General features: G+C 37.4%; 1 protein-coding gene and 1 pseudogene across 2 annotated transcripts in view; one reads left to right on the forward strand and one right to left on the reverse strand.

Annotated features, from left to right (window-relative positions):
* The window catches only part of NUP205 (nucleoporin 205), a 95,004-nt gene that overhangs the window by 65,818 nt on the left and 7,491 nt on the right, over positions 1-21,695 (forward strand). For both annotated transcript variants that reach the window (XM_044388549.3, XM_026511586.4), the window contains exons 31-38: positions 7,661-7,809; positions 9,045-9,236; positions 10,097-10,218; positions 11,812-11,950; positions 13,690-13,816; positions 18,657-18,733; positions 20,948-21,076; positions 21,295-21,421. In XM_044388549.3, the coding sequence (XP_044244484.1) occupies positions 7,661-7,809; positions 9,045-9,236; positions 10,097-10,218; positions 11,812-11,950; positions 13,690-13,816; positions 18,657-18,733; positions 20,948-21,076; positions 21,295-21,421 (1,062 nt within the window). The remainder of the gene's footprint in view (positions 1-7,660; positions 7,810-9,044; positions 9,237-10,096; positions 10,219-11,811; positions 11,951-13,689; positions 13,817-18,656; positions 18,734-20,947; positions 21,077-21,294; positions 21,422-21,695) is intronic.
* Positions 1,922-2,184, reverse strand: LOC123001699 (small nuclear ribonucleoprotein G-like; annotated as a pseudogene).

Raw genomic sequence — 21,695 nt, forward strand, 5'->3', positions numbered from 1 at the left:
CCTGTGAATTTTTCAAGAAAAATCCTTCATGGTGAAATTTCCACGTGAAAGGGTACGCACATTTTTATTTTAGTAGGTTCTGCCAAATGGCGTTATACCGGTTTGAAGTCTCATCAATAGTGTACATGTGTCTTTTTGTACTAATGTGAGGTTTTTCTTGGATAAATCCCAAGAAGTAGAATTTCTTGGTCTAAGGTAATACCTATTTAAAATATTGATAAAATGTTGATAAATCCCACTTTCTAAAATATAATTAGCATTTTTAATTAAGAGTAATAACCTGGACTCTTTGGTTTCTGGATATGAAAAATGTTTTTAACTATTCAGCAGTTGAGTATATAATACTCTACTCCAGAGTTATTCTGCTATTTAAGAACTTATTATAAGCACCTTTTGATAATGGACTCCTGGTACCCTTCTGAGAACCTTTATAAGTATTTGCTATTTTGTACACAGATTTTTAAAAACCACTGTGTGTAAGACCCAAGTTATCTCATATTACTCTTTACTGGCTATATATTTTTACATATCTTTCTTAGAAGGTAATAATAGCCAAATGATGTATTTATAGAAATGCCCAAGCCACTTAAAAAATGCACAAAAATATTTTTAAAGTCATTAAATAATAGTTCAGAGAAGCTTTTTAAAGAAATAGGAGCTTTTATAAAGAGAGATAGTAATGGGGATTCCACTCCCTGCTCCCCCAACCTACCTCCCCCATTTTTCTCTTGTCTAAAATTTTTGTGACATTCTATTTAGTAGAATTACGGCAAAATCACCACATAACCACTAGGTGGTGCACCACAGCATGCTCTTTATACCCCATCATTCCTTAAGATGTGATAAAGTAGTGTGACCACAAAAGAAAATTCTCCTTTATTTTTTAATTTTCAAATGATCTATTTTTAGAGTAATTTCATCCCTTAGTTTATTTTGACTTGGTTTGCTTATTTTGACTTTTTTTTTTTTTTTAATTTTATTTATTTATTTGACAGAGAGAGAGAGCCAGCCAGCCAGAGAGGGAACACAAGCAGAGGTAGTGGGAGAGGAAGAAGCAGGCTCCCAGCAGAGCAGGGAGCCCGATGTGGGGCTCAATCCCAGGACTCCGGGATCACGCCCTGAGCCAAAGGCAGACACTTAACGACTGAGCTACCCAGGCGCCCCTATTTTGACTTATTTTAAATAGCAAAGTACTTTATTCCCTAGATACTAGTGTTTTTAAGTTTCAAATTAGACGTATTAAATTCAGGGGCACCCGAATGGCTCAGTCGGTTGAGCTTCCAACTCTTGATCTCAGCTCAGGTCTTGATCTCAGGGTCTTCATTTCAAGCCCCACTTCCATGCTCAGCGTGGAGCCTACTTTAAAAAAAAAAAAAAGAAATATTAAATTCAATAAATGTTTATTGAGGACCTATGTGTATATGTATATTTGATACTGTACCTACTTTCTATTTTGTTTTAAAACAGAAACTGAATTTTTAATGTCTATATACTTACTTCCCCTACCACTTTTACTTTATTTATTTATTTATTTATTTATTTATTTATTGTTTAAAGAGTTTATTTACTTATTTTAGAGAGAGAGTGCGCACACGCAAGCAGGAGGAGGGGCAGAGGAAGAGGGAGAGAGAATCTCATGCAGACTTCTCACTGAGCACAGAGCCCCACACGGGGCTTGATCTCAAGACCCTGAGATCATGACCTGAGCTAAAACCCAGGAGTTGGACGCTTAACCAACTGAGCCACTTAGGCGCCCCTACTTTATTTATTTGTTTGTTTACACTATTATAAAAGTTTATTTAACAAAAAAGTTCAGTATGAAAATGCACATGACCTCATTTTTATATTGTAGTTAAACAGGTACTATGGAGAGGGGACATGTGAAAGTAGTTGATTTTTTTCTCATGAACACACCCATTGTTTATACCTGTTCCAAGGCTTCTAACATCATGATACTATTGCCTCATATTACCACCATTCCAGTATTGATCTGTTGCCCATGAGTTGCCATTTCCGCACATTCATCTATCACAAGATTCATAAACAGATTGAACCCCGGCAATATTCCTTAGACATGTTGGCCACCATTTAATTTCAATAATTTCTTGTCCATAAATTTTTTCGACTCGAGAGGGTGAGCTTTGCTCATGGCATCTACTCGGCGAGCTCAGAGATGCCTCCAAACGGAATTCACCCCTAATTTACTTTTAACATAACTATATATACTGGATACTGGGCAGTTATTTTCCCTGTTTTTTATAAAAAGATTCTGAATTACAGAGACTAAACGACTTGCTTGTTTGCGACAGATCTGAGAATAGAATTCAGTTTTCTCAGTTTGTAATAGAATGTTGCTTTTCCTGACCAAAGCATCTCACATCTTCATCTTTTTTGTTGTTGTCTTTTTGCAATTCGTAATTTTTTCCTTTTAATTTGATAGATAATACCTACCAGCAAAGTATTTGTAGCTCATGTTATAAAGGACTAATTTCTAATATGTAAAGAACACCTACAAATCAATAACCCAGTAGAAAAGTGGACATAGGATATGAACATACAGTTTAGGGAAAAGGAAATTCAGATGGCTCTTAAGCATACAGTTAGCTTTCTGAAAATCCCTGTAGGTAGATTCCATTGCCTCGAGCTTTCAGTGCAGATCTGGGGAGGAACAAAAGCATATGTTCTTTGAGTAAATTCTTTGGAAGAATTCTTATTCTTATATGTCTTTTCAGTTAAGAACAGTGTAGTTAAAATCTGACATAGCTTTTGCAAATGTAATCCTTAGGGGTTAGTTGACAGGAGGTGACATCATGAATATCTCTCTTTGTCTGTATTCTTTTTATCTTTTATTTTCTTTTCTACCAGTGACCATTAGGAGAAAGTATGGATAATTTGACCAGAGCCTAAGTGTTAAAATACGAAGCACCGTTGTTATATTCTTAATTTCTTTTTTGGTTTGTTTCTTAAGCTCTAATATTATAAAAGTACTTCACATTTAAAGACAAATTGATAATTACAAAGATACACATTTTTCAGCACATTTTTTCATCTGGTTAATATTTTTAATAGAAGTTTATTTGCAAAGCCAATTTATAAAGTTATGCTAACATTTCGGAGCAGAGAGTGTAGTACATCTTTCTTAGTTTTATGTCCATGAGATTAGCCCTGTTTGAATTGTAATCTCAGTAAAATGGATTATATTGCTTTTAAAACAGATTCATTAATAACTTCATTTTCTAGGAGCTTATCATTCAACTTTAATTTATTGCTGGTTGATATAGCTGTTTGGAAGATGTTAGCTCAATTACTTAATTTTAAAATTGTTTGATTTGTTGCAATCTTAAACACTTTTATTATAAGTTTTTCTCATATGTTCTGTTTCTTTTATTTATTTATTTATTTATTTATTTTTAAAGATTTGTTTATTTATTTGAGAGAGAAAGAGCTCATGCGTGTGTGCTCACGAGTGAGTGGGAGGCGGCAGAGGGAGAGAATCTTCAAGCGGACTCCCCACTGAGTGTAGAGCCCAACACGAGGCGTGATCTCACAACCCATGAGATCATGACCTGAGTCAAAACCAGCTGAGCCAGCCAGGTGCCCCGTGTTCTAATTGTTTTAAGTTGGCTTTTCTTTTCCCTTAATTTTGACAAGTTAATCATACAGTTTTATACTTTATTTATAAGTAAGCATTAGAAATTGTCATAAGAATAAGGAATTTTCTGCTCTGCTCATAATTCTTTTGGGCTCTTATGACTTTTGAGCAAGAATATTCTTGCTCTTTGTGAAACCATAATATCAATTAATCTTTTTTAAAAAGGAGGTTAGAAAAGACAATCTATTGCCATTATTAAATTTGTGAGAATCCTTTTGTGAGATTTTCAGTTTGTACGGTCTAGGCATTAGTATGATCTGGCATTATAGTATAAGTACATCTATAAGTCATAAAGTAGTGGGACTAAAAGGATTTTATAGAGCATCTTGCCTGCTGTTGACTATTCTTTTGGGTCTGATTCCAGTAAGTGGCTTAAAAACACTAGCTATAGCTCTATGTGTGTGTATGTAGTTAAGTGTAGGCTCTTTTCTTGCTGTGAATTTAGATGTACATTTCTCATCACTTCTTCTAGAACCTGAGAACGTGGGGCGCCTGTGTGGCTCAGTCGGGTAAGGAACCGACTCTTGATTTTGGCTCAGGTCATGATCTCAAGGTCGTGAGATGGAGCCCCGTGTTGTGCTCCAAGCTGGGTGGGGAGCCTGCTTAAGATTCTGTCCCTCTCCCTCTGCCCCCCAACTTGCGCACACACACATGCACTCTCTCTAAAAAAAAAAAAAAAAAAAAAAAAAGACGAGAAAAGAACCAGAGAACCTTAGAGTTAATAATCAGGCATTTAAAAAAAATTTTTAGCTTTTATTTTTTTGCTTCAAAATACATAGTAGGGGCGCCTGGGTGGCACAGCGGTTAAGCGTCTGCCTTCGGCTCAGGGTGTGATCCCGGCGTTCTGGGATCGAGCCCCACATCAGGCTCCTCCGCTATGAGCCTGCTTCTTCCTCTCCCACTCCCCCTGCTTGTGTTCCCTCTCTCACTGGCTGTCTCTATCTCTGTCAAATAAATAAATAAAATCTTTAAAAAAAAAATACATAGTAAATGTAGGAAATTTAGAACATACTAATAAACAAAAGGAAGAAGTCATCACACATTTTACCCTGCTAAGAACTACCACAACATTTTGGTTACAGCCAGCCATCATTTTAATATTTATTTATAATCTCCCTTTTCTCTCCACTCAGTATTTTATGAACTTTTTTCTTCATTAAGTAATGTTTTTAATAGCTCTGTACATTTTGTCACTTATGGAATACCATAATTTATTTAGCCTACCCATTTTTGGACATTTAGATTATTTCCAGTTTTTCACAATACAAATAAAAATCAGTAATCATTTGGTGGTTGGTTATTTTCACTTATTCTAAGAAGCAGAAAATATTAATTGGGTTCTTATTTTCATAAGGATTATATTCTAGTAGAAATGACAATATATGTATTTATAAAACAGAAAATGTTAAATTGGATGGTATAGACCAGATGCCAGCAAACTTTTTCTGTAAAGGGCCAGATAGTAAGTATTTTAGGCTTTGCAAGCCATATGCTCTCTGTTGCAAGTACTCAACCCTGCCATTATAGTGCGAAAGCAGCCAGAGACTGCAAATGTAGGACCGTGGGTATGTTGCATTAAATCTTTATAAAAACAGGTCAGATTTTGCCCTCAGCCTTTAGTTTTCAAACCCCAAGTATAAATTATAAGAAGTAAGAGAAAAAAAGAGATCAAGACTTTCACTGGATTTTGCGGGTAAAAATGTATTTACACAGGAGTAAATGGAGGAGGGCTTTTCAGGCAAGGCCCAAACTGGGAGGGAGTAAAGACTAAGGAGGATGTCCTGGGTATACGCAAGGGAGAAGGCTGATGGCAAATAAAGTCAAGTAGAGAGGGTAGGACCATATTATTAATGACCTTGAAAATGAAATTGCAGTGTTAGAGGTAATTGGCTTAAGCAGTCGATAGCCATTTTAAATTATTGAGAAAAGTGATATGAAGTTGGTATTTAGAAAGTTTGTATGGCAGTGATTTCTAAGGTACGTTGAAAGAAGGGACGGTTTGGAGTATTAAAAAACAACTTGGTGGTTTCTAATGAACTAATTTATCCTCCAAAAATGGAAATTTAAATGAAAGTTCTAATTAAAATTATTGCAGACTTAGAATTTTCTTATTTCTAGATGGTGCTGTGCATAAATAGTATGTGGAACTTGGTGATCTTATTCACAGTTTGAAAATGAAAATCAAGTTATTTCTTTGATACCTCTCCTGGTTTTCTGCAAATCACTGCTTTCAGTTTTCACTGTGAAGCCCAGGGGTTCTTGCAGAGATCTCAGGGTCATGTGGAAGGGTCTGTGGAGTAATGTTCCAGCAGCCCTCTACCCTCATTTCAGCTGTGTTTGAAATACATAATTTGTGGCTAAAATAAACTATAAAATGGTGGCTTTCAGACTTTTACTCAAAACCTGTATTCAAACAGAATTTTGTGGCAACCCTATGTGTAAAATAGAAAAAATGCAGTAACTCCGCAGACTGGATTTTTGAACACCCATCCTGAGGGCTTCTGGTGGCATCCCTGGGGCAAGTGTCTGAACCTTCTTTAAGCTGTTAGTCCATCAGTAATACTGGTGCTACTGTGCTAGCCAGTGTGCTAAGTACTGGGAGACTAGTGGTAGACAAAACAGAATCCCACTGTAACACAACCTGAGGTCCTGGTAAATAGGTACTATGCAGAAAATACAATAGTACTGTGTTCTGTGTGTGTGTGTGTACGTGTAGGGAGTGTCAGATGTAGTTGGGAAGTGATATTAGAGGCTGGAATGAAGAAGAGGAGGCAGCCATGCTAAGACCCAGGGAAAACCATGAGAGATCAAAGTACAAAGATCCTGAGACCAAAGTGGTAAATTTCGTACAGAAAGGCTCGTGTGGTGGCAGCTAGTGGGAGAGGCAAAGAGCGGAAGATGAGGCTGAGAAGTAGATGGGACCATATGACTTAAGGAGGTGACATATTGAGAAATGTAAAAACCGTCCCCTCCTTTGACACTATTTGAGATTAAAAATAACTGAAAATTCATAGTAGTGGTAAAAATATTTAGCGAAAAAATATTAATACTGAAAGTTTGCCTGATGTAAACTTTATAATGGAGTGTAGGCCACAATGTGGGTTAACTTTTATTTTTCATGATTAAGCTTGCTTCATTTTTTTTTTTTTTTACATTTTTTTTTAAAGATTTTATTTATTTATTTGACAGAGATAGAGACAGCCAGCGAGAGAGGGAACACAAGCAGAGGGAGTGGGAGAGGAAGAAGCAGGCTCATAGCGAAGGAGCCTGATGTGGGGCTCGATCCCATAACGCCCGGATCACGCCCTGAGCCGAAGGCAGACGCTTAACTACTGTGCCACCCAGGCGCCCCAAGCTTGCTTCATTTTTACTCTCCATTCTGATCAATTCATCTTGAGAGCTTTTCCCTAATTTTAAAAGATAACTGCTATGTAGTAAAAAAGTCATAAGATTGGTTTCAAATATAGGTCATGGCTTTATGTAATATATTTTTAAAACTTTTCTAGAAGGTTTACATGAATCTCGTGTTAAATGTATGATCATATCTTTAGTTATCGTTGTATATTTAAATTGCCATCATACAGGGTATACTTTTTGTTTTAATAAGTACGTCAGTTAAAAATATAAAAGAATAAAATTATCTGATTTTTTGGGAAGCAGATATTTGTCTACATTGTATCTGATTTTTTTAGCTACATTTCTCATAGATCTCAATAAAGGATTGGTTAGCAGAATAAACACAAGATATTGGTTCTCTTGTAGTCTTATAATTCATCTTGATTTCTTTGAGAATAGCTAGTTTATCCTTTTCCTAATACCATTGTTATCTTAGTGTACGTACATGGAATGTTTGCATTGGGTCCTTGAAGTTCACCTGCCTAGACCCATTGGTTGGTGGGCCTTTGGGTACAAGGAGTAATGGAGGGATTTTTTTCTCGTGTGTATGAGGTGTAATTACTCGGTTACCAAACTGTTTTTTATTGGAGTGTTTTAAATATTTTCTTTTAGCCAAGAAAACTATGTGGGAAAGGCTGACAGCCCCTGAAGATGTTTTTAGCAAATTACAGCGAGAAAACATAGCCATCATTGAGAGCTATGGCGCTGCGCTCATGGAAGTGGTCTGTCGAGATGCCTGTGATGGTCATGAGATTGGAAGGGTACAGTAACTCCTATTTAGTAGAAAAATTGAATAAATATTTTGACTTATTAAGGTATAAACTGAATCAACTTTCAAATGCATGTTGCATATTGAGAATTGTTTTCTGTAATATATTTTAGTGAATTTTCTTATTTGGTATGATTTGAAATTTCTATTGTTTATTTGTATGTTTTGTTTAATTCTGTTCAGAATTTCAGTTTGTTCAGAATTTTCCCTCAGAATAATCTTCTTGTGGATTGTGAGGTTGGCCCTACATTGGTAGAAATGTTGTTTAAGGAAGATCTCAGTTAAGAGAATGCTGGATGCACAGCTTTTATACTGAATATGTCGTTCTCTGCTTTCTGGAGGAGAATTTGCATTTATATTTCTTTAAAATACCGTGTCACACTGGTGATAACGCAGTGAGAAGATAACTTCCTGCCAGTGGAAAATTTCATAGCATTTAAATCATATACAGCTGATCCTTGAGCAACATGGGTTTGAACTGCATGGGTCCACTTATACGCAGATCTGTTTTGACAAATAGAATACAGCACTGTAAATGTATTTTCTCTTCTTATGGTTTTCTTTATAACATTTTCTTTTGTCTTGCTTACTTTATTGGAAGAATACAGTAAATAGTACATATAACATAGAAAATATATGTTAATCTACTGTTTATGTTACCCGCAAGGCTTCTGGTCAACAGCAGGCTGTTAGTAATTAAGGTCGTGGGGAGTCTAAAGTTACACGTGGATTTTCCACTGTGCTCCTAACCCCCATGTTGTTCAAGAGTCAACTGTATTTGAAGACCATGGGAAAGGAGATTTTAAGGAATAGAATGAAATATAAACTGTGTAGTAAGTTCTCAATTATGTTGAAAAAAGTTTAGGTGTTATTGTGCATTGAAAAAAGACTGGGAGGAGAGAGACTAAAATGGATTAGCAGTGTTAACAGACCACATATTTTCTATATGCTTTTCTACGTTTTCTAGGTTTCCTGTAATGAGCGTGTAAAATTTCGCAGTTAGGAAAAAAACTATTTTAAAAAGTCCCTTTCTTCCTTTTACTAATAAATCGAGATTCTGTATACATAGCTTTCAGTTTCTCAAAAAAAACAAAATAAGAATATTATTGCAAGCTACCATTCCCCGTGTAAGAAGAGTTCTAAGTATTTTCACATAGAAAGGCAGTTTCTGTCAATGATTTTGGTGGCCGTCTCCGTGATTCAGACTGTGATTTGTTCTTCCCTCAGATGCTGGCACTGGCTCTACTTGATCGGATTGTCTCCGTAGATAAGCAGCAGCAGTGGCTTTTGTATCTTTCTAACAGTGGCTATTTGAAGGTGCTTGTGGACAGCTTGGTAGAAGATGACCATACTTTGCAGAGCTTACTAACGCCACAACCTCCCCTTCTAAAAGCCCTTTATACTTACGAATCCAAAATGGTAAGGCTTTATATTCATTTGAAGTTAAATCAACTGCTCACTTCCTCTTAGAGCTATAGATACATTAAAGAACATTAATGTGGCCGCCATTTTGAATATTTCTATCATGTAAGCTGTAATCATTTTAAGGAGTTTGAAATTTGGAACATGTGTTAGAAGTGCATCTTCTAAGCATGCTAAAGTTGAGTCGAAGTGATCCTGAGAGGGTTGGTTGGGTAATGGAACTGCTGCTCATTCAGGCTATTGCTGATGGTGAATGATAGGACACTCAGTCCTCTGAGGAGAGCAATGAGCAAAATTGTCTCTTCACAATAAAATTCAGACTCTGTTAGTTGCCTGGTAAACATTCTAGTGTAGATGTGCTGGTTCTAGTTTAATGATTTTCAGTACAGTATATAATCCATCATTTCCTTTCCTCCAAATTTGTTTTCTCCATTTCCTCCTGGTTGAAAATACTACAATGTCACAATAATAGGAGCACTGAAGTCTTAGATTCCTTATTAAGTTCTTTTCTCTCCTTTGTTTATTCAGTAAGTATTTTTTAAATACCTATTACATGCCAGATGTGGCACTAGGTACTAGAGATATAGTGGTGGGCAAAACAATCTTCCCTGCCTTCCATATGCCCACATGATGATAAGAGAAAACTAGAGTTGAGTTGAATACTTACTTCATGCAAGGCACTCAATCCTCATAGAATCCTGTGAGAAACGTAGTATAATGTGCCCCTGCATAGCTAGCTCGGAATTTCTTTTAAGTATGATTAAAGATCAGAAATATGCTGTGAGAGAGTCTCATTTTTATCTGAGGCCCTTGGATATGATTTCTATACTGATGCTTTTTCTTTTGTAACTTCTTAGGCATTTCTTACAAGAGTGGCTAAAATACAGCAGGGTGCGTTAGAACTGCTGAGGTCTGGGGTGATAGTGAGACTGGCACAATGCCAGGTCTATGACATGCGCCCAGAGATGGACCCACAGGGGTAAGTGTCCATATATGTTGGTGTTGTTTCCTTACTAATTCTTCACTGTAAAGGATCAGTGAGGAAAAAAGATATTCCAAACATAATTTTGCCATTGGTTTATCATTCTGTTTGAGCAGTACTTTTTCATCTTGATGACTCTTTTTGGGTCCTGCGTCCCTGCCATTTACTAAAAAATGAAGTTGCTAGTAAGGGTGAAAGTAGGAGGGACCTAATGCTTTCCATTTTAGAGCAGTAATGTAAGAGGGAAAAGGAGAGCATTTTGTTGGTAAATATTTTTCTTCCCAACTTTATTGTTCTGTTCAATAGAACATATATTTTTAAGGGCTCCTGGATGGCCTAGTTGATTGAGTGTCTGACTCTTCATTTTGGCTTGGGTCATGATTTTAGGGTCATGAGATTGAGCCCCACATCGGGCTCTGAGCTCAGCACGGAGTCAGCTTGAGATTCTCTCTTCCTCTCCCCTAACCCCTCTCCCGCTTGTGCTCTCTCTCTCTTTCTCTAAATAAACAAAATCTTAAAAAAAAAAAAAAGAATATTTATTTTTAGTTATAGTGATCCTTTAAAGTAGTGTAGTGAAATTATAATTTGTTGTGTATTTCCTATTCCTGATGACTTGAATAGTATTTTATATTTTTCTCATTGTAGCATTTTATCAACTGCTTGCACATTGGAAATCTTTTAGTCAAACTATTTTTAAGTTTCAAGGTTTTTAACAGATTTCTCGGTTCAGTTTGAATGTAGGTTTGTTTTTGTTTTGTTTTTTTTTCTCATTTTTGTCTAACCTGACTGCAACATTGTTAGCATACCCTCTTAGCAGTAAATAACACTTAGGTCAGTTTTACTAATTTTCTTCAAAAGATCCGTTGCCAAATTGAATATTTGAGTGTTTCAGGATTAACTGTAGAACTATTTTACCTTCAGAAAAGAAATGGCTTTTTATATTGCTTTCTAAAATTTTAAACATGAGAGTTATTATTTTCCCCTTAGGTAAAGAGGATTGAGTTAATTACATTCCTCAGCTCTTGGCATTTAATCACTTGTCTATGCAAAGCCTTTCTCTTATTTATTTCCATATTTTGTTTCCATTCCCTTCCCTTCAACAGGCAACCATTTTCTTTTGTCTAAAAATCTAAATACAAACATTTACAATAAATGATAGTTTATTAATACCTAATCTTTAAAGTGAAATGATTTTAACTTTTTAAAATCTTGATTTTTTTAATATAATGGGCAATGTAGGCTCATTTCTGGCTTTGCGTACAGGAGAGGGAAATTTGGAGAAAATAACTTTTGTTTTTATCTATTTCTTGTTTATAGTTTCTATGGCCCACAGGAGCATTTAGAGTAGAATAACTATGTTGAGGAGCTTCCAAGCATTGTCTTCACATTATGCAGATTTTCCTTACCAGGATTTTTCAGAATTGAAATAACTCCGTTTTTACTGTTGATGTGGGATGCAGAATTCTCCTTAGTAGCTTCACATCTTAATCAGGCACCTGGGCTTGTTTGCCATGGAGATGGTCAGGAACTGTTAGCGTCCCTTAACTCTTGGACTGTCACTCTCTCCTTGTTGGGCGGAAATGAATGAAGCATGTTCGGCATGAGGGACCCGCCAGTGTTCATCCCAGCCCCGGTGGACCGCTACCGGCAGATCCTGCTCCCGGCTCTCCGCTTGTGCCAGGTCATCCTCACGTCCAGCACGGCCCAGCACTTACAGGCAGCGGGGCAGGTGAGAGGAGTCCTGGGTGTAGAAGGCATCATGCAGAGTCCTTTTACCATTGCACAAACCCGAGGCATAGACAGCGCCCTTGACTTTACCTTCGTCATACTGTCTGTAGCAGCCCTGGGCGTCGAAAGCCAGCCCCTTGTGCTTTGCTGTGAACTTCATTGGCCCGCTCTTATTTGAGTGAAACCCCACAGCAAAGCATAGAATAGTGAGATGGAAAGAAAGATCTCTAAATTTGTTTTTCCGTAAAAGGAAGCGGTTATTGTGATAGGAATAAACGGCTTCTAAAATGTAATTTAACCAGGGATTTATTGAGAGGCTGTACGCTATTTTAGGCCTTGCAGAAAATATGAAAGATATATGATAATGGCCCATTGGGTTGTGATATTTGGAGAACGAAGTAATTGAAATAAGTGAATTTTCTAAGTAATAATTTTTTTCATTGAGCACCAGAAATTAGTTTTATTTTCATCCCTTTTCAATGAAACCTTCAAAACAAAATCTGTTTCTTTAAACTAATAATACAGTGTATAATTTAGCCATTTCACTGATTAGACTTATCATTATGACTGCAGTTTTTTATTGTATTGCTCTGTTATTGCAATACCCGCAGGAACTGCGTCCTAATACTTTACGGTAATTTTCACTGCTTTCCCTGCCATCAGTGTTCAGGCTTATGTCACCATGGTAGAATTCTGCTCTTTCTAACATGGCACCTGTTTTATGCTGTGTTAGTACATCCTGCCACTTCCATACGTGGCCTTTGAGTCACTTCTTTAAAACTCAAAGACTTTCCTTGTCTTCTCCTTTGTTGAGATTAAGTTTTTTTTTATTAGAAGTTGGACATTGTGATGACACAAGATTCTCCAATGCCACTCTGTACTAGCTGTGGCAGAACCCCCAAGGAGCTTGTCTTAAAAATAGAGATTACCGAGGGGCGCCTGGGTGGCTCAGTTGGTTAAGCGTCCAACTCTTGATCTCAGCTCAGATCTTGATCTCAGTGTTATGAGTTCAGTCCTCACATTGGGGCCCAGCATGAAGCCTACTTTAAAAAAAAAAAAAAGGGATTACAGAGTTCTACCTCCAACAGTTATGGGCTAAGGCCAGGAATCTGAATAAAAAATAAAAGGGGGCACAGTTCCTGAGTGATTCAGACGTTCAGCTTGTTTTGGCATAGTTTCAGCCTTCAAGGCATTTATAGACCTAGTTGAGGAGACATCACATGTGAAAATAATTGGATTCCTCCATGAAAGTACACTAGAAAATGCCACGTGGAAGGGCAGAGTTTGGAGGTCAGGATTTTTATCTCATTCGTATTATATCAAAAGGAGAATTTAACAAAAGCTTTTATGTGATAGTCCCCATGTCAAGCTAGTCAGATTTTCATAGAGCAACTTAAATTCAGTGAGTCATTTTTAAACTCCTGGTCTAGTTCCATTTGGACAAAAATAAGAGAAATAAAATAAGGGCCAAGTAATAGTTTTCATACAGTAGTTGTAAGTTATACTTTTCTACTCTAGCTTCTAAATACAGTAATTCCTAAAATTTGAAATCATCTCTATCTTTGGCTTTCTAATGAATTTTAGGTAAATGTTTGCTTCTTAAAGAAATAAACTGTATAAATGCAAAAGACAGTCGCTATATTACATTCACTATGATTCATTACATTGAATGTGGTACTTCAAAAATGTGCTCATCTTGACCGCTCTTTTTTCCGTTTCCCCTCCTTTTCCTCGGCTCAGGTGTTGCAGTTTCTCATTTCACATTCCGATACCATACAAGCAATCCTGCGCTGTCAGGATGTGAGTGCTGGGTCTTTGCAGGAACTGGCTCTGCTGACAGGAATTATCAGTAAAGCAGCACTTCCTGGTGAGTTGATTATGTTGAATGGACTTTGAATAGTTCTTTACAGACTGACGTACACTTAATAGAATGAGGCTTTTACGGCTTTGCAGTACATAGGACTTAATTTGAAATTGGTACTAACAGAGTTAACTGCTTTTTTTTTTAATTAGTAAGTTTATATGTATAAGAATGATATATGATCATACAAAAAAATTCAAAGAGCTCAAGAACATAATACTCAAAACCTCACTACCTAGAAATTACCAAGTGCTTTTTTTAGTCTTCGTGCTACCGAAGCAAGAGCGAAGTCACATGTTAACGTTTGGTGAGCAGCTTCTCAAACACTGTTTCCTGTATATGCACATACAGGAGGGACAGAGACAGAGACATACTGAGGTGACTTACGAGAACAAGGTTACCTTTTTTGTGTAGTTTTAGAAAATTATTTAATTTTACATGAATTTAACAGATTAAAGAATTAATTGAAGAGAAACTGAAGACATTGCTGAATTCCAGACAAATGTTTCTTTACTATGAGAGCATAAAGACTATTAGTTTTTTGGGTTTTTTTTTTTTTTTTTTTAAGATTTTATTTATTAGAGAGTGCATGTGAGAAAGCAAGAAAGAGCGCTTGTGAGTAGGGGGAGAGCAGAGGGGGAGGGAGAGGGACAAGCGGACTCTGCGCTGAGCATGGAGTTGGTGCCAGAGCCCAGTGCCGGGCTAGATCTCAAGACTGAGTTGGACGCTTAGCCAACTGAGCCACCCAGACACCCCTGTCTCTTGGTATTTTTAATTTGTACTGAGGTCCCCTCCCCCAAGAAAAAGTATATTATAGTCTGTGAATTCTCTAATGTTTATGAATGTCTAAAGGTTGCCTCTATTCTTGAAAGATGGCATGGCTGATTATGATTTTTTTTCCCTCAGAACTTGTAGCTCATGATAATAGCTCATATTTATTAAGCATAATGTGCCAAAGTCCTTATTTTAAACGCTTAGCATATTTATTTATTCCTCACAACAGTCTGATGAGGTAGAACTATTATTTTCCACATTTTACAGATGAGGAAACTGAGGTTGTCTTCTCGAAAGTCACCTAGATAATACTGGTGATGTAGTTTCCCAGCCAGTATGGCTTCTGAGCCTGGGCAGTGCAACTCGTAGGCTGTCCTACCTCGGTTACTATGTTGCTACCAAGTCTGAGGCCAGCCCATGATTCCACCCCACCAACCCCAATATGTTTTCCTCCACAGGGGGTATCGGTGCTTGAGCCCTTTGTATTGGGAGAGGAAGAGTGTTTGTCAGGGCGGAGCACAGTGCCTGTTGAAGCACTTGGAGCCTTTGCTTGTTCTGAGGAGAGCGTAGCTTCCACTCCACCCAGTCGTGTATCTCAGTCCTGTAGGCTTGTTACACTCATTTCCCCAACTCATCCCAGTGTCTTTAGATGAAACCAGTCAGGCCATCCTTCTTGCCTCTGCTAAGGTCCCACCATGCTTTGTAGTGGTTCTCTTCCTAACGGTTTTCCCTTGATTTCTGTAGGCCTTACCTAATAACTCTAAAAGGCTTCTCTGCAAATTGAAGAGTCTCCATGAGAATTTGCAAGAGTTTTTGGTTTATCTTTTTTCCTTCACACTGCGTCTGAGGAGTGGAATAAGGGTCATGAGCTTGAGCTGCTTACTTCACCAGAATTTTCTTTATTTTTTTTCCTTTGCCATCACCATTTTTCAGTATTGATGGCATAAGTCTCTCCACCCCGACCCTCTTTTGATGAATTTCATTCATTTTTTAGGTTGATGACTGGAGGGACATTCTTTTTTTTTTTAATGACTTTAGAAAGAGAGAGAGTCCGAGCAGGGGTAGGGGTAGAGAGAGCGGAAGAAGCAGACTTCCTGCTCAGGTGGGACTCGATGTGGGACTCGATCCCAGGACCCTGGGATCATGACCTGAGCCAAAGACAGAGGCTTAACCGACTGAGCCACCCAGGCACCCTGACAGGAGGGACATTTTGTTTGTTTGTTTGTTTGTTTGTTTGTTTGTTTTAAAGATTTTATTTATTTATTTGAGAGAAAGAGCACAAGTGGGGTGCAGGGGCACAGGGAGAGGGAGAGGCAGACTCTCCACTGAGCAGGGAGCCTGATGTGGGACTCGATTCCAGTACCCTGGGATCATGACCTGAGCCGAAGGCAGACGCTTAACCAACTGAGCCACCCAGGCGACCCAGGAGGGACATTTTGTGATGCTACATCATTCTGCCATCTTCACCCAAAAGTGCTGAGTTAGGTATAAAGAGAATTTACCTTTTATCAAATCCTCTGGTAAGATGGTTTTATTCATGAAGTCTCCTGTCATTAATTTATTTAAATGCCTAAAATTTTTGTATTTTATAATAGCATCATTTGACTCTGTCACCATATTAAGATTGTATTCAGAAGAGCACAGTTTTTTTTTTAACATGCTCATGACAAATTCAAACAAAATAAAAGAACAGAATGAAAGTACCATAACCAGCAGTTCCTATCCTCTAAAAGGAATTAGTTATCAATTTATTTTTCTAGAAATTTCTGTGCATATGGTGTAAAATTGTCCCCCCTTACAAAAATGAAATCATGCCATGCACACTGCTCTGTAAGTTCTTTCTTCCAGATCTTTTCTCATCATCACATAGAGCTCCTACCTCATTCTTTTAAATTGGCTGCATAATTTTCCAGTTGTGAGAGTTAACCAGATCTGCTGTTTAACCAGACCCCTGTAACATGTTTACTGTTTCCAGTCTTTTTTTAAATTTCCAACAATGTGGCATTTAATTACTCTGTGTGTGTGTGTGTTTATGTGTATATGTATATGCATTTTTGTAGATTTGAGGTGGTAGGCTTGATAAATTCCCGACAGTGCTTGGTCTGAAAAATATATATATTAAAATTTTTTTGGAAGATAATGTCAAATACCCTTCCAGATTTTTTTAAACAAACTTTTAACAATTTTAACTCCTATCAACCCTACTTTGCACAGTTTAGCCCTTGATGACGTTTTGTATTCTCCCATAATTTTACTATGTATTTTTTTAATCTTAAATGTTCCCATTAAATTATAAGTCCATTTATAACTGTGTCCCCTATATTGCCTAGCCTTATACTGGGTATGTCCTACCTCCTCAAATACTGACCAGCAGGTTAATTTTTTTCCATGACCCACAAATATTCTGGAAAGTGTTTTGTTGGAGTTGAGAGTGATACAAGTGGTAACACAGAGGACTCAACTGACAGCAGAAGGGTCTTACAGAAACTGAGAATTGGTGGTCTTTTTTTTTTTTTTTAAGATTTTATTTTTAAGTAATCTCTGTACCCAGTGTGGGGCTCGAACTCACAACCCCGAGATTAAGAGTTGGACGTTCCACTGACTGAGCCAGCCAGGTGCCTCAAGTAGTGTTTTTATTTTTTTATTTTTTATTTTTTATTTTTAAGATTTTATTCATTTATTTGACCGAGAGAGAGGCGGCGAGAGAGGGAACACAAGCAGGGAAAGTGGGAGAGGGAGAAGCAGGCTTCCCACTGAGCAAGGAGCCCGATACGGGGCTCGATCCCAGAACACTGGGATCATGACCTGAGCCGAAGGCAAATGCCTAATGACTGAGCCACCCAGGCACCCTCAAGTAGTGTTTTTAAACAGAGGCAGCAGGTGGAAAAAAAGAACTGGGGAATAGCAACACACATTGCAGCGATCAGGAAGTTTGAGGACAAAGAGGAAGAGGCCTGAATTCCATGGTAGTGTTAGATACACGATCCAGCTTTCAAGGGGTAGGATGGGAAAGAAGGGCTTAAAATTACAAGCAGGAAATGTTGAAAAAATATTTCAAGAGTTTCATATTAACCAGGTTTTTGCTTGTTTTTGTTTTGTTTTGGAGTATAAGGGAAACCTGAACATATTTCCAAATAGTGTGGAAAAGTCCTCTGTGGCAGGGTAGATTTTGATAAGCTGGAAAAGAAAGTGATTCTGGGAGGAGATGCCCAGAGGAGGTGGAGATGGGAAGGGGTAGAGTAATGAGGCACAGGTGAGGTATAGCAAGCCAGTATGTGCCAAATGATAGGAGTGTTTTCTGTAGGTTTGTGTGAGGTCATGGGCTGAGAAATCTTGAAAGAGGAGGTCTTGTCATTATGAGAAGCAAAGGATAAGGTTCCGGGTTACGTGCTCTGGAGTGTATGCTTGGAAGTAAGGACTGAGTTAAAGGGATTGTGAAAACAGAAAGTTAGGGTGAGTAAGACAGGTGCAGGTGGATCCTCAGCATGACCACAGCCGTGGAACAAAGAAGAAACCAGTGGGTTTGCCTGGAGGGCTCAATAGAAATAAAGGGTTTTTTTCCCTCGTACTATGAGAGGTTGATCACTTTAAGAATTTTGTAAAAAGTCTAAACAGAAGTTGAATGGGAACTTCTTTGTGTATGTGCAAACTGTACTTTAAGGGAAAAGAAAAAAATCAAATGATACAGAACCTAGGAGAGTTAAATGAAAAAAGAAATGTATATCATTATAAGTATTTTATATCCTAAATTCTTTCATGAGAATGTAATTTACTGCCGAGTTTAGAAAATTTTAACTTTTATGGTTATAAATAAAAAGTAGATTTATGTCAAAACCTTTAAAAAGTACCTTTTAAATTTACGAATTCAATCTAGATTTGGATTGCATGTAGATGAACATGTAGTGGTGAACGTATAACTTGTGTGATGTTGTATTTCCCAAAGCTCCTTCATGACAAGTCTGTCTGTTCTTATATATAAGGAATATAAAATGCTAGAACCACTCTTCCTGGTTTTTTAATGTTTTAATTTTGTTGATTATAAAACTATTTAAAAGCATTGTAAATTTTGTAGGTATACTAAATGAACTTGATGTTGACGTAAATGAAGGATCGCTAATGGAGCTACAGGGACATATCGGAAGATTCCAGGTAACTGATTCTTACTTCTTTAAACAGTAGCTTCTATAAGACTTACAGCAAAGTCCAACAGTCCTCTCATCCGTCCTCCCTGTTTTGTTTCCTGGATTTGGGCAAACCCTCTTGATGGTTTTAATTGATTTTTTGGTATCTTTAAATAATATGCTTATTTTTGAATTTTAGGAAACATTTGTTGATTTTCTATTGAGGAGGATTAGACCTTAGATCTCTTTTCTCTTTTTCTTCCACTGTATGATATGTACATTTCTCACAACACTACCCCCCAACCACTGAAATGCACATAATTATATCATAATTTTGATTAGATCAGCACTTGTCATTTATGATTAAGAATGGGTGATAGGTTACTTTTAGGTGCAACATTATGTTTTCCCTAGAGTGAGTAGGTGGTTTTTTGTTTTTTGTTTTTTTAATTATTTTTTTAAAGATTTTATTTACTTATTTGACACAGAGGGAGAGAGAGAGAGCCAGGAGGCACAAGCAGGGGGAGTGGCAGAAGCAGGCTCCCCACTGACCAGGGCGCCTGATGTGGGGCTCGATCCCAGGACCTCAGGATTATGACCTGAGCCAAAGGCAGATGCTTAACCAACTGAACCACTCAGGTGCCCCTGTTTGCTTGGTTTTTATGTACTCATTTCTAATTTATTCCCAAGCTCTCTTCCAGTTGTGTAATCTCCTTTTAATGTATTCAGACATATTAGATAGCTTGCCAACCAAATATTTATCACAGCCTTTGTGGGAGCCTCCTGGCCTGCTTTGATCTGAACAGCTTCACTTTTGATTGGCTTCAGAATAATTGTATTTATATATTAGAATTTATATTTCATTGTTTTTGATACAGTGATTTTCTTAACCAACCTTCTTTCCGCGAACTGTTTTTTCAGGTTTCCAAAAGAAAACTGCCGCTGTCAGCATTTTTTGTGTACAAATGTTTGAGCTATGGATGAGATAACCTAACTGGTCTCACTGGGTCTAAGGGTGCGCACACACACAGGACATGTTGAGTCATTATCAAACTCCAGAAGGGGTTACACTCTTACCAGCAAAACCCAAATACTCTGCTTTTTTTTTTTTTCCTCTCTCTTTTTTTGTCTTCTAATTTTTTTCGTTGGTAGGAAGAAAAAGATATTTTTGAAGGATATTTCATAAGGTGACCTCTAGAAATGTGTTAGTGCATCTGTTTTGTCAGTAAGGATAGCAAACAGCAGGTATTATTTTAAAAATAGATATAACTATTTTGGCAAAATAAATTTATATTGTCTTTTTAATATGTTTTGGCTTACCCAGTCTTGCTATTATATATCATATCTGTGGATGTCTGTATGTGTACCTAGGTGTGTGTGTGAGATACCAGTTTTTAAAGTACATGTTTTTATTGTCCACATGTTATGTGCAGAGTACTGTATACAAATGTAAATATGATTCATTCATTGTCTCAGATAATCCTGACCACAATCTCGTAGGGTAGGAATCGCTATTTGCACCCTAGGAATGGCGAGCATTGAGGTTTGTGGAGGTTAAGTATCCTGTTGTAGGTCACATGGCAAGAGGTTAGGTACCTCTTATTGGAACCCGCGTCTCTGATTTCAACCACTAGATATATTGCCAGTTGTGAAAATCTTGTCCTTTCCTTCCAAGAACCTTAGGAAAAATTGTACTGTCAGGTGAAAAGTACCAACATTTCAAGCAGATGACATTTCCATTTTATCTGCCAAGGCTCCCTGTGTGTTCCCACCCTGTTTATGGAGTCCCCAGAAGTGGCCCTAGGAGAAACAGTCTTTAAACTTGAGCCGCCTTTGACAAAATTGTCACGGACGTGCTTGTGACAAAGTGTTGTCTATTTGTCATCTCATTTTGCTTCTCATTGTTTATCAACTTGTGTTTATTTAATGGGTATCTACCAAGGAATTACTTGGTGTGATACAGAATAATTATTTGGCTAATGCTTACAATGTAATGGGGATGAACTGCTAAAAAAAAAAAAAAGTTCTTTTAATGAGTTGACTGCTAAGCAAATGGCATTTGCAAAAAGGCAAATTTTAATAGGGCTAACTTCAGTTGCCTCAGTTGGAAGTAAGAAATCAGACTCTTTAAAGAGTGATTCCACTCCCCAATGAGTTTCTCTTTTTTATATCCCTCAAAGAAAGGTCACTAATTTTAGACATACCCAATTAGATATGAACAAAATATCTTTCTCTTTCTCAGCGCCAGTGTTTAGGACTACTAAGCCGCTTTGGGGGCTCTGACAGACTGCGTCAGTTTAAATTTCAAGATGATAATGTGGAAGGAGATAGAGTGAGCAAGAAAGATGAGCTCGAACTGGCCATGCAGCAGGTAAGAGGAGTGGGCATTGTGTATCCGTTCTTGAACATTTGTATGTTTTTGGAAGCATGTGATAAAAATAACAGATGGGAGTGATTTTGCAAATTGATTTTTAATTTTTTTGTAATTTTACAAATTGATCAGTAACTTTGTTCTCCTTCAGATCTGGAGTTCCATATTTGGGCATTTGGGGAACTAATAATTTTGTTACTGTTATTCTTCCATTGTAGATCTGTGCCAATGTCATGGAATATTGCCAGTCACTCATGTTACAGAGCTCCCCCACATTTCAGCATGCTGTGTGTCTCTTCACCCCTAGCCTGTCAGAAACCATTAATAGAGATGGACCCCGGCAAGGTGAGCCTGCTTCTTTCTTTCTGTATTTGAAGATTAAGCTTCTCTGATTAAGACAAGCTCTAGTTGGCTCCAGTGAGATGCAGTTTTTTTCTCAATGTGTAATTAATGGGAAAATCTGTAAATGACTTTAAGAAGTGTCAGTAAGGAGGTACTATTGTCAGTCCCGTGGACAGGCTAGAGAGCTTGAGAGGACAGAGAAATTCAAGATTTTCTGAGGATAAATTTAGAAGAGCTTTGGGGGGAGAGTATGGTTTTAGATAGTATTTGAGACCCC

Source organism: Ursus arctos, unplaced genomic scaffold, assembly GCF_023065955.2.
Source record: "Ursus arctos isolate Adak ecotype North America unplaced genomic scaffold, UrsArc2.0 scaffold_3, whole genome shotgun sequence".
Classification (NCBI taxonomy): Eukaryota; Metazoa; Chordata; class Mammalia; order Carnivora; family Ursidae; genus Ursus; species Ursus arctos.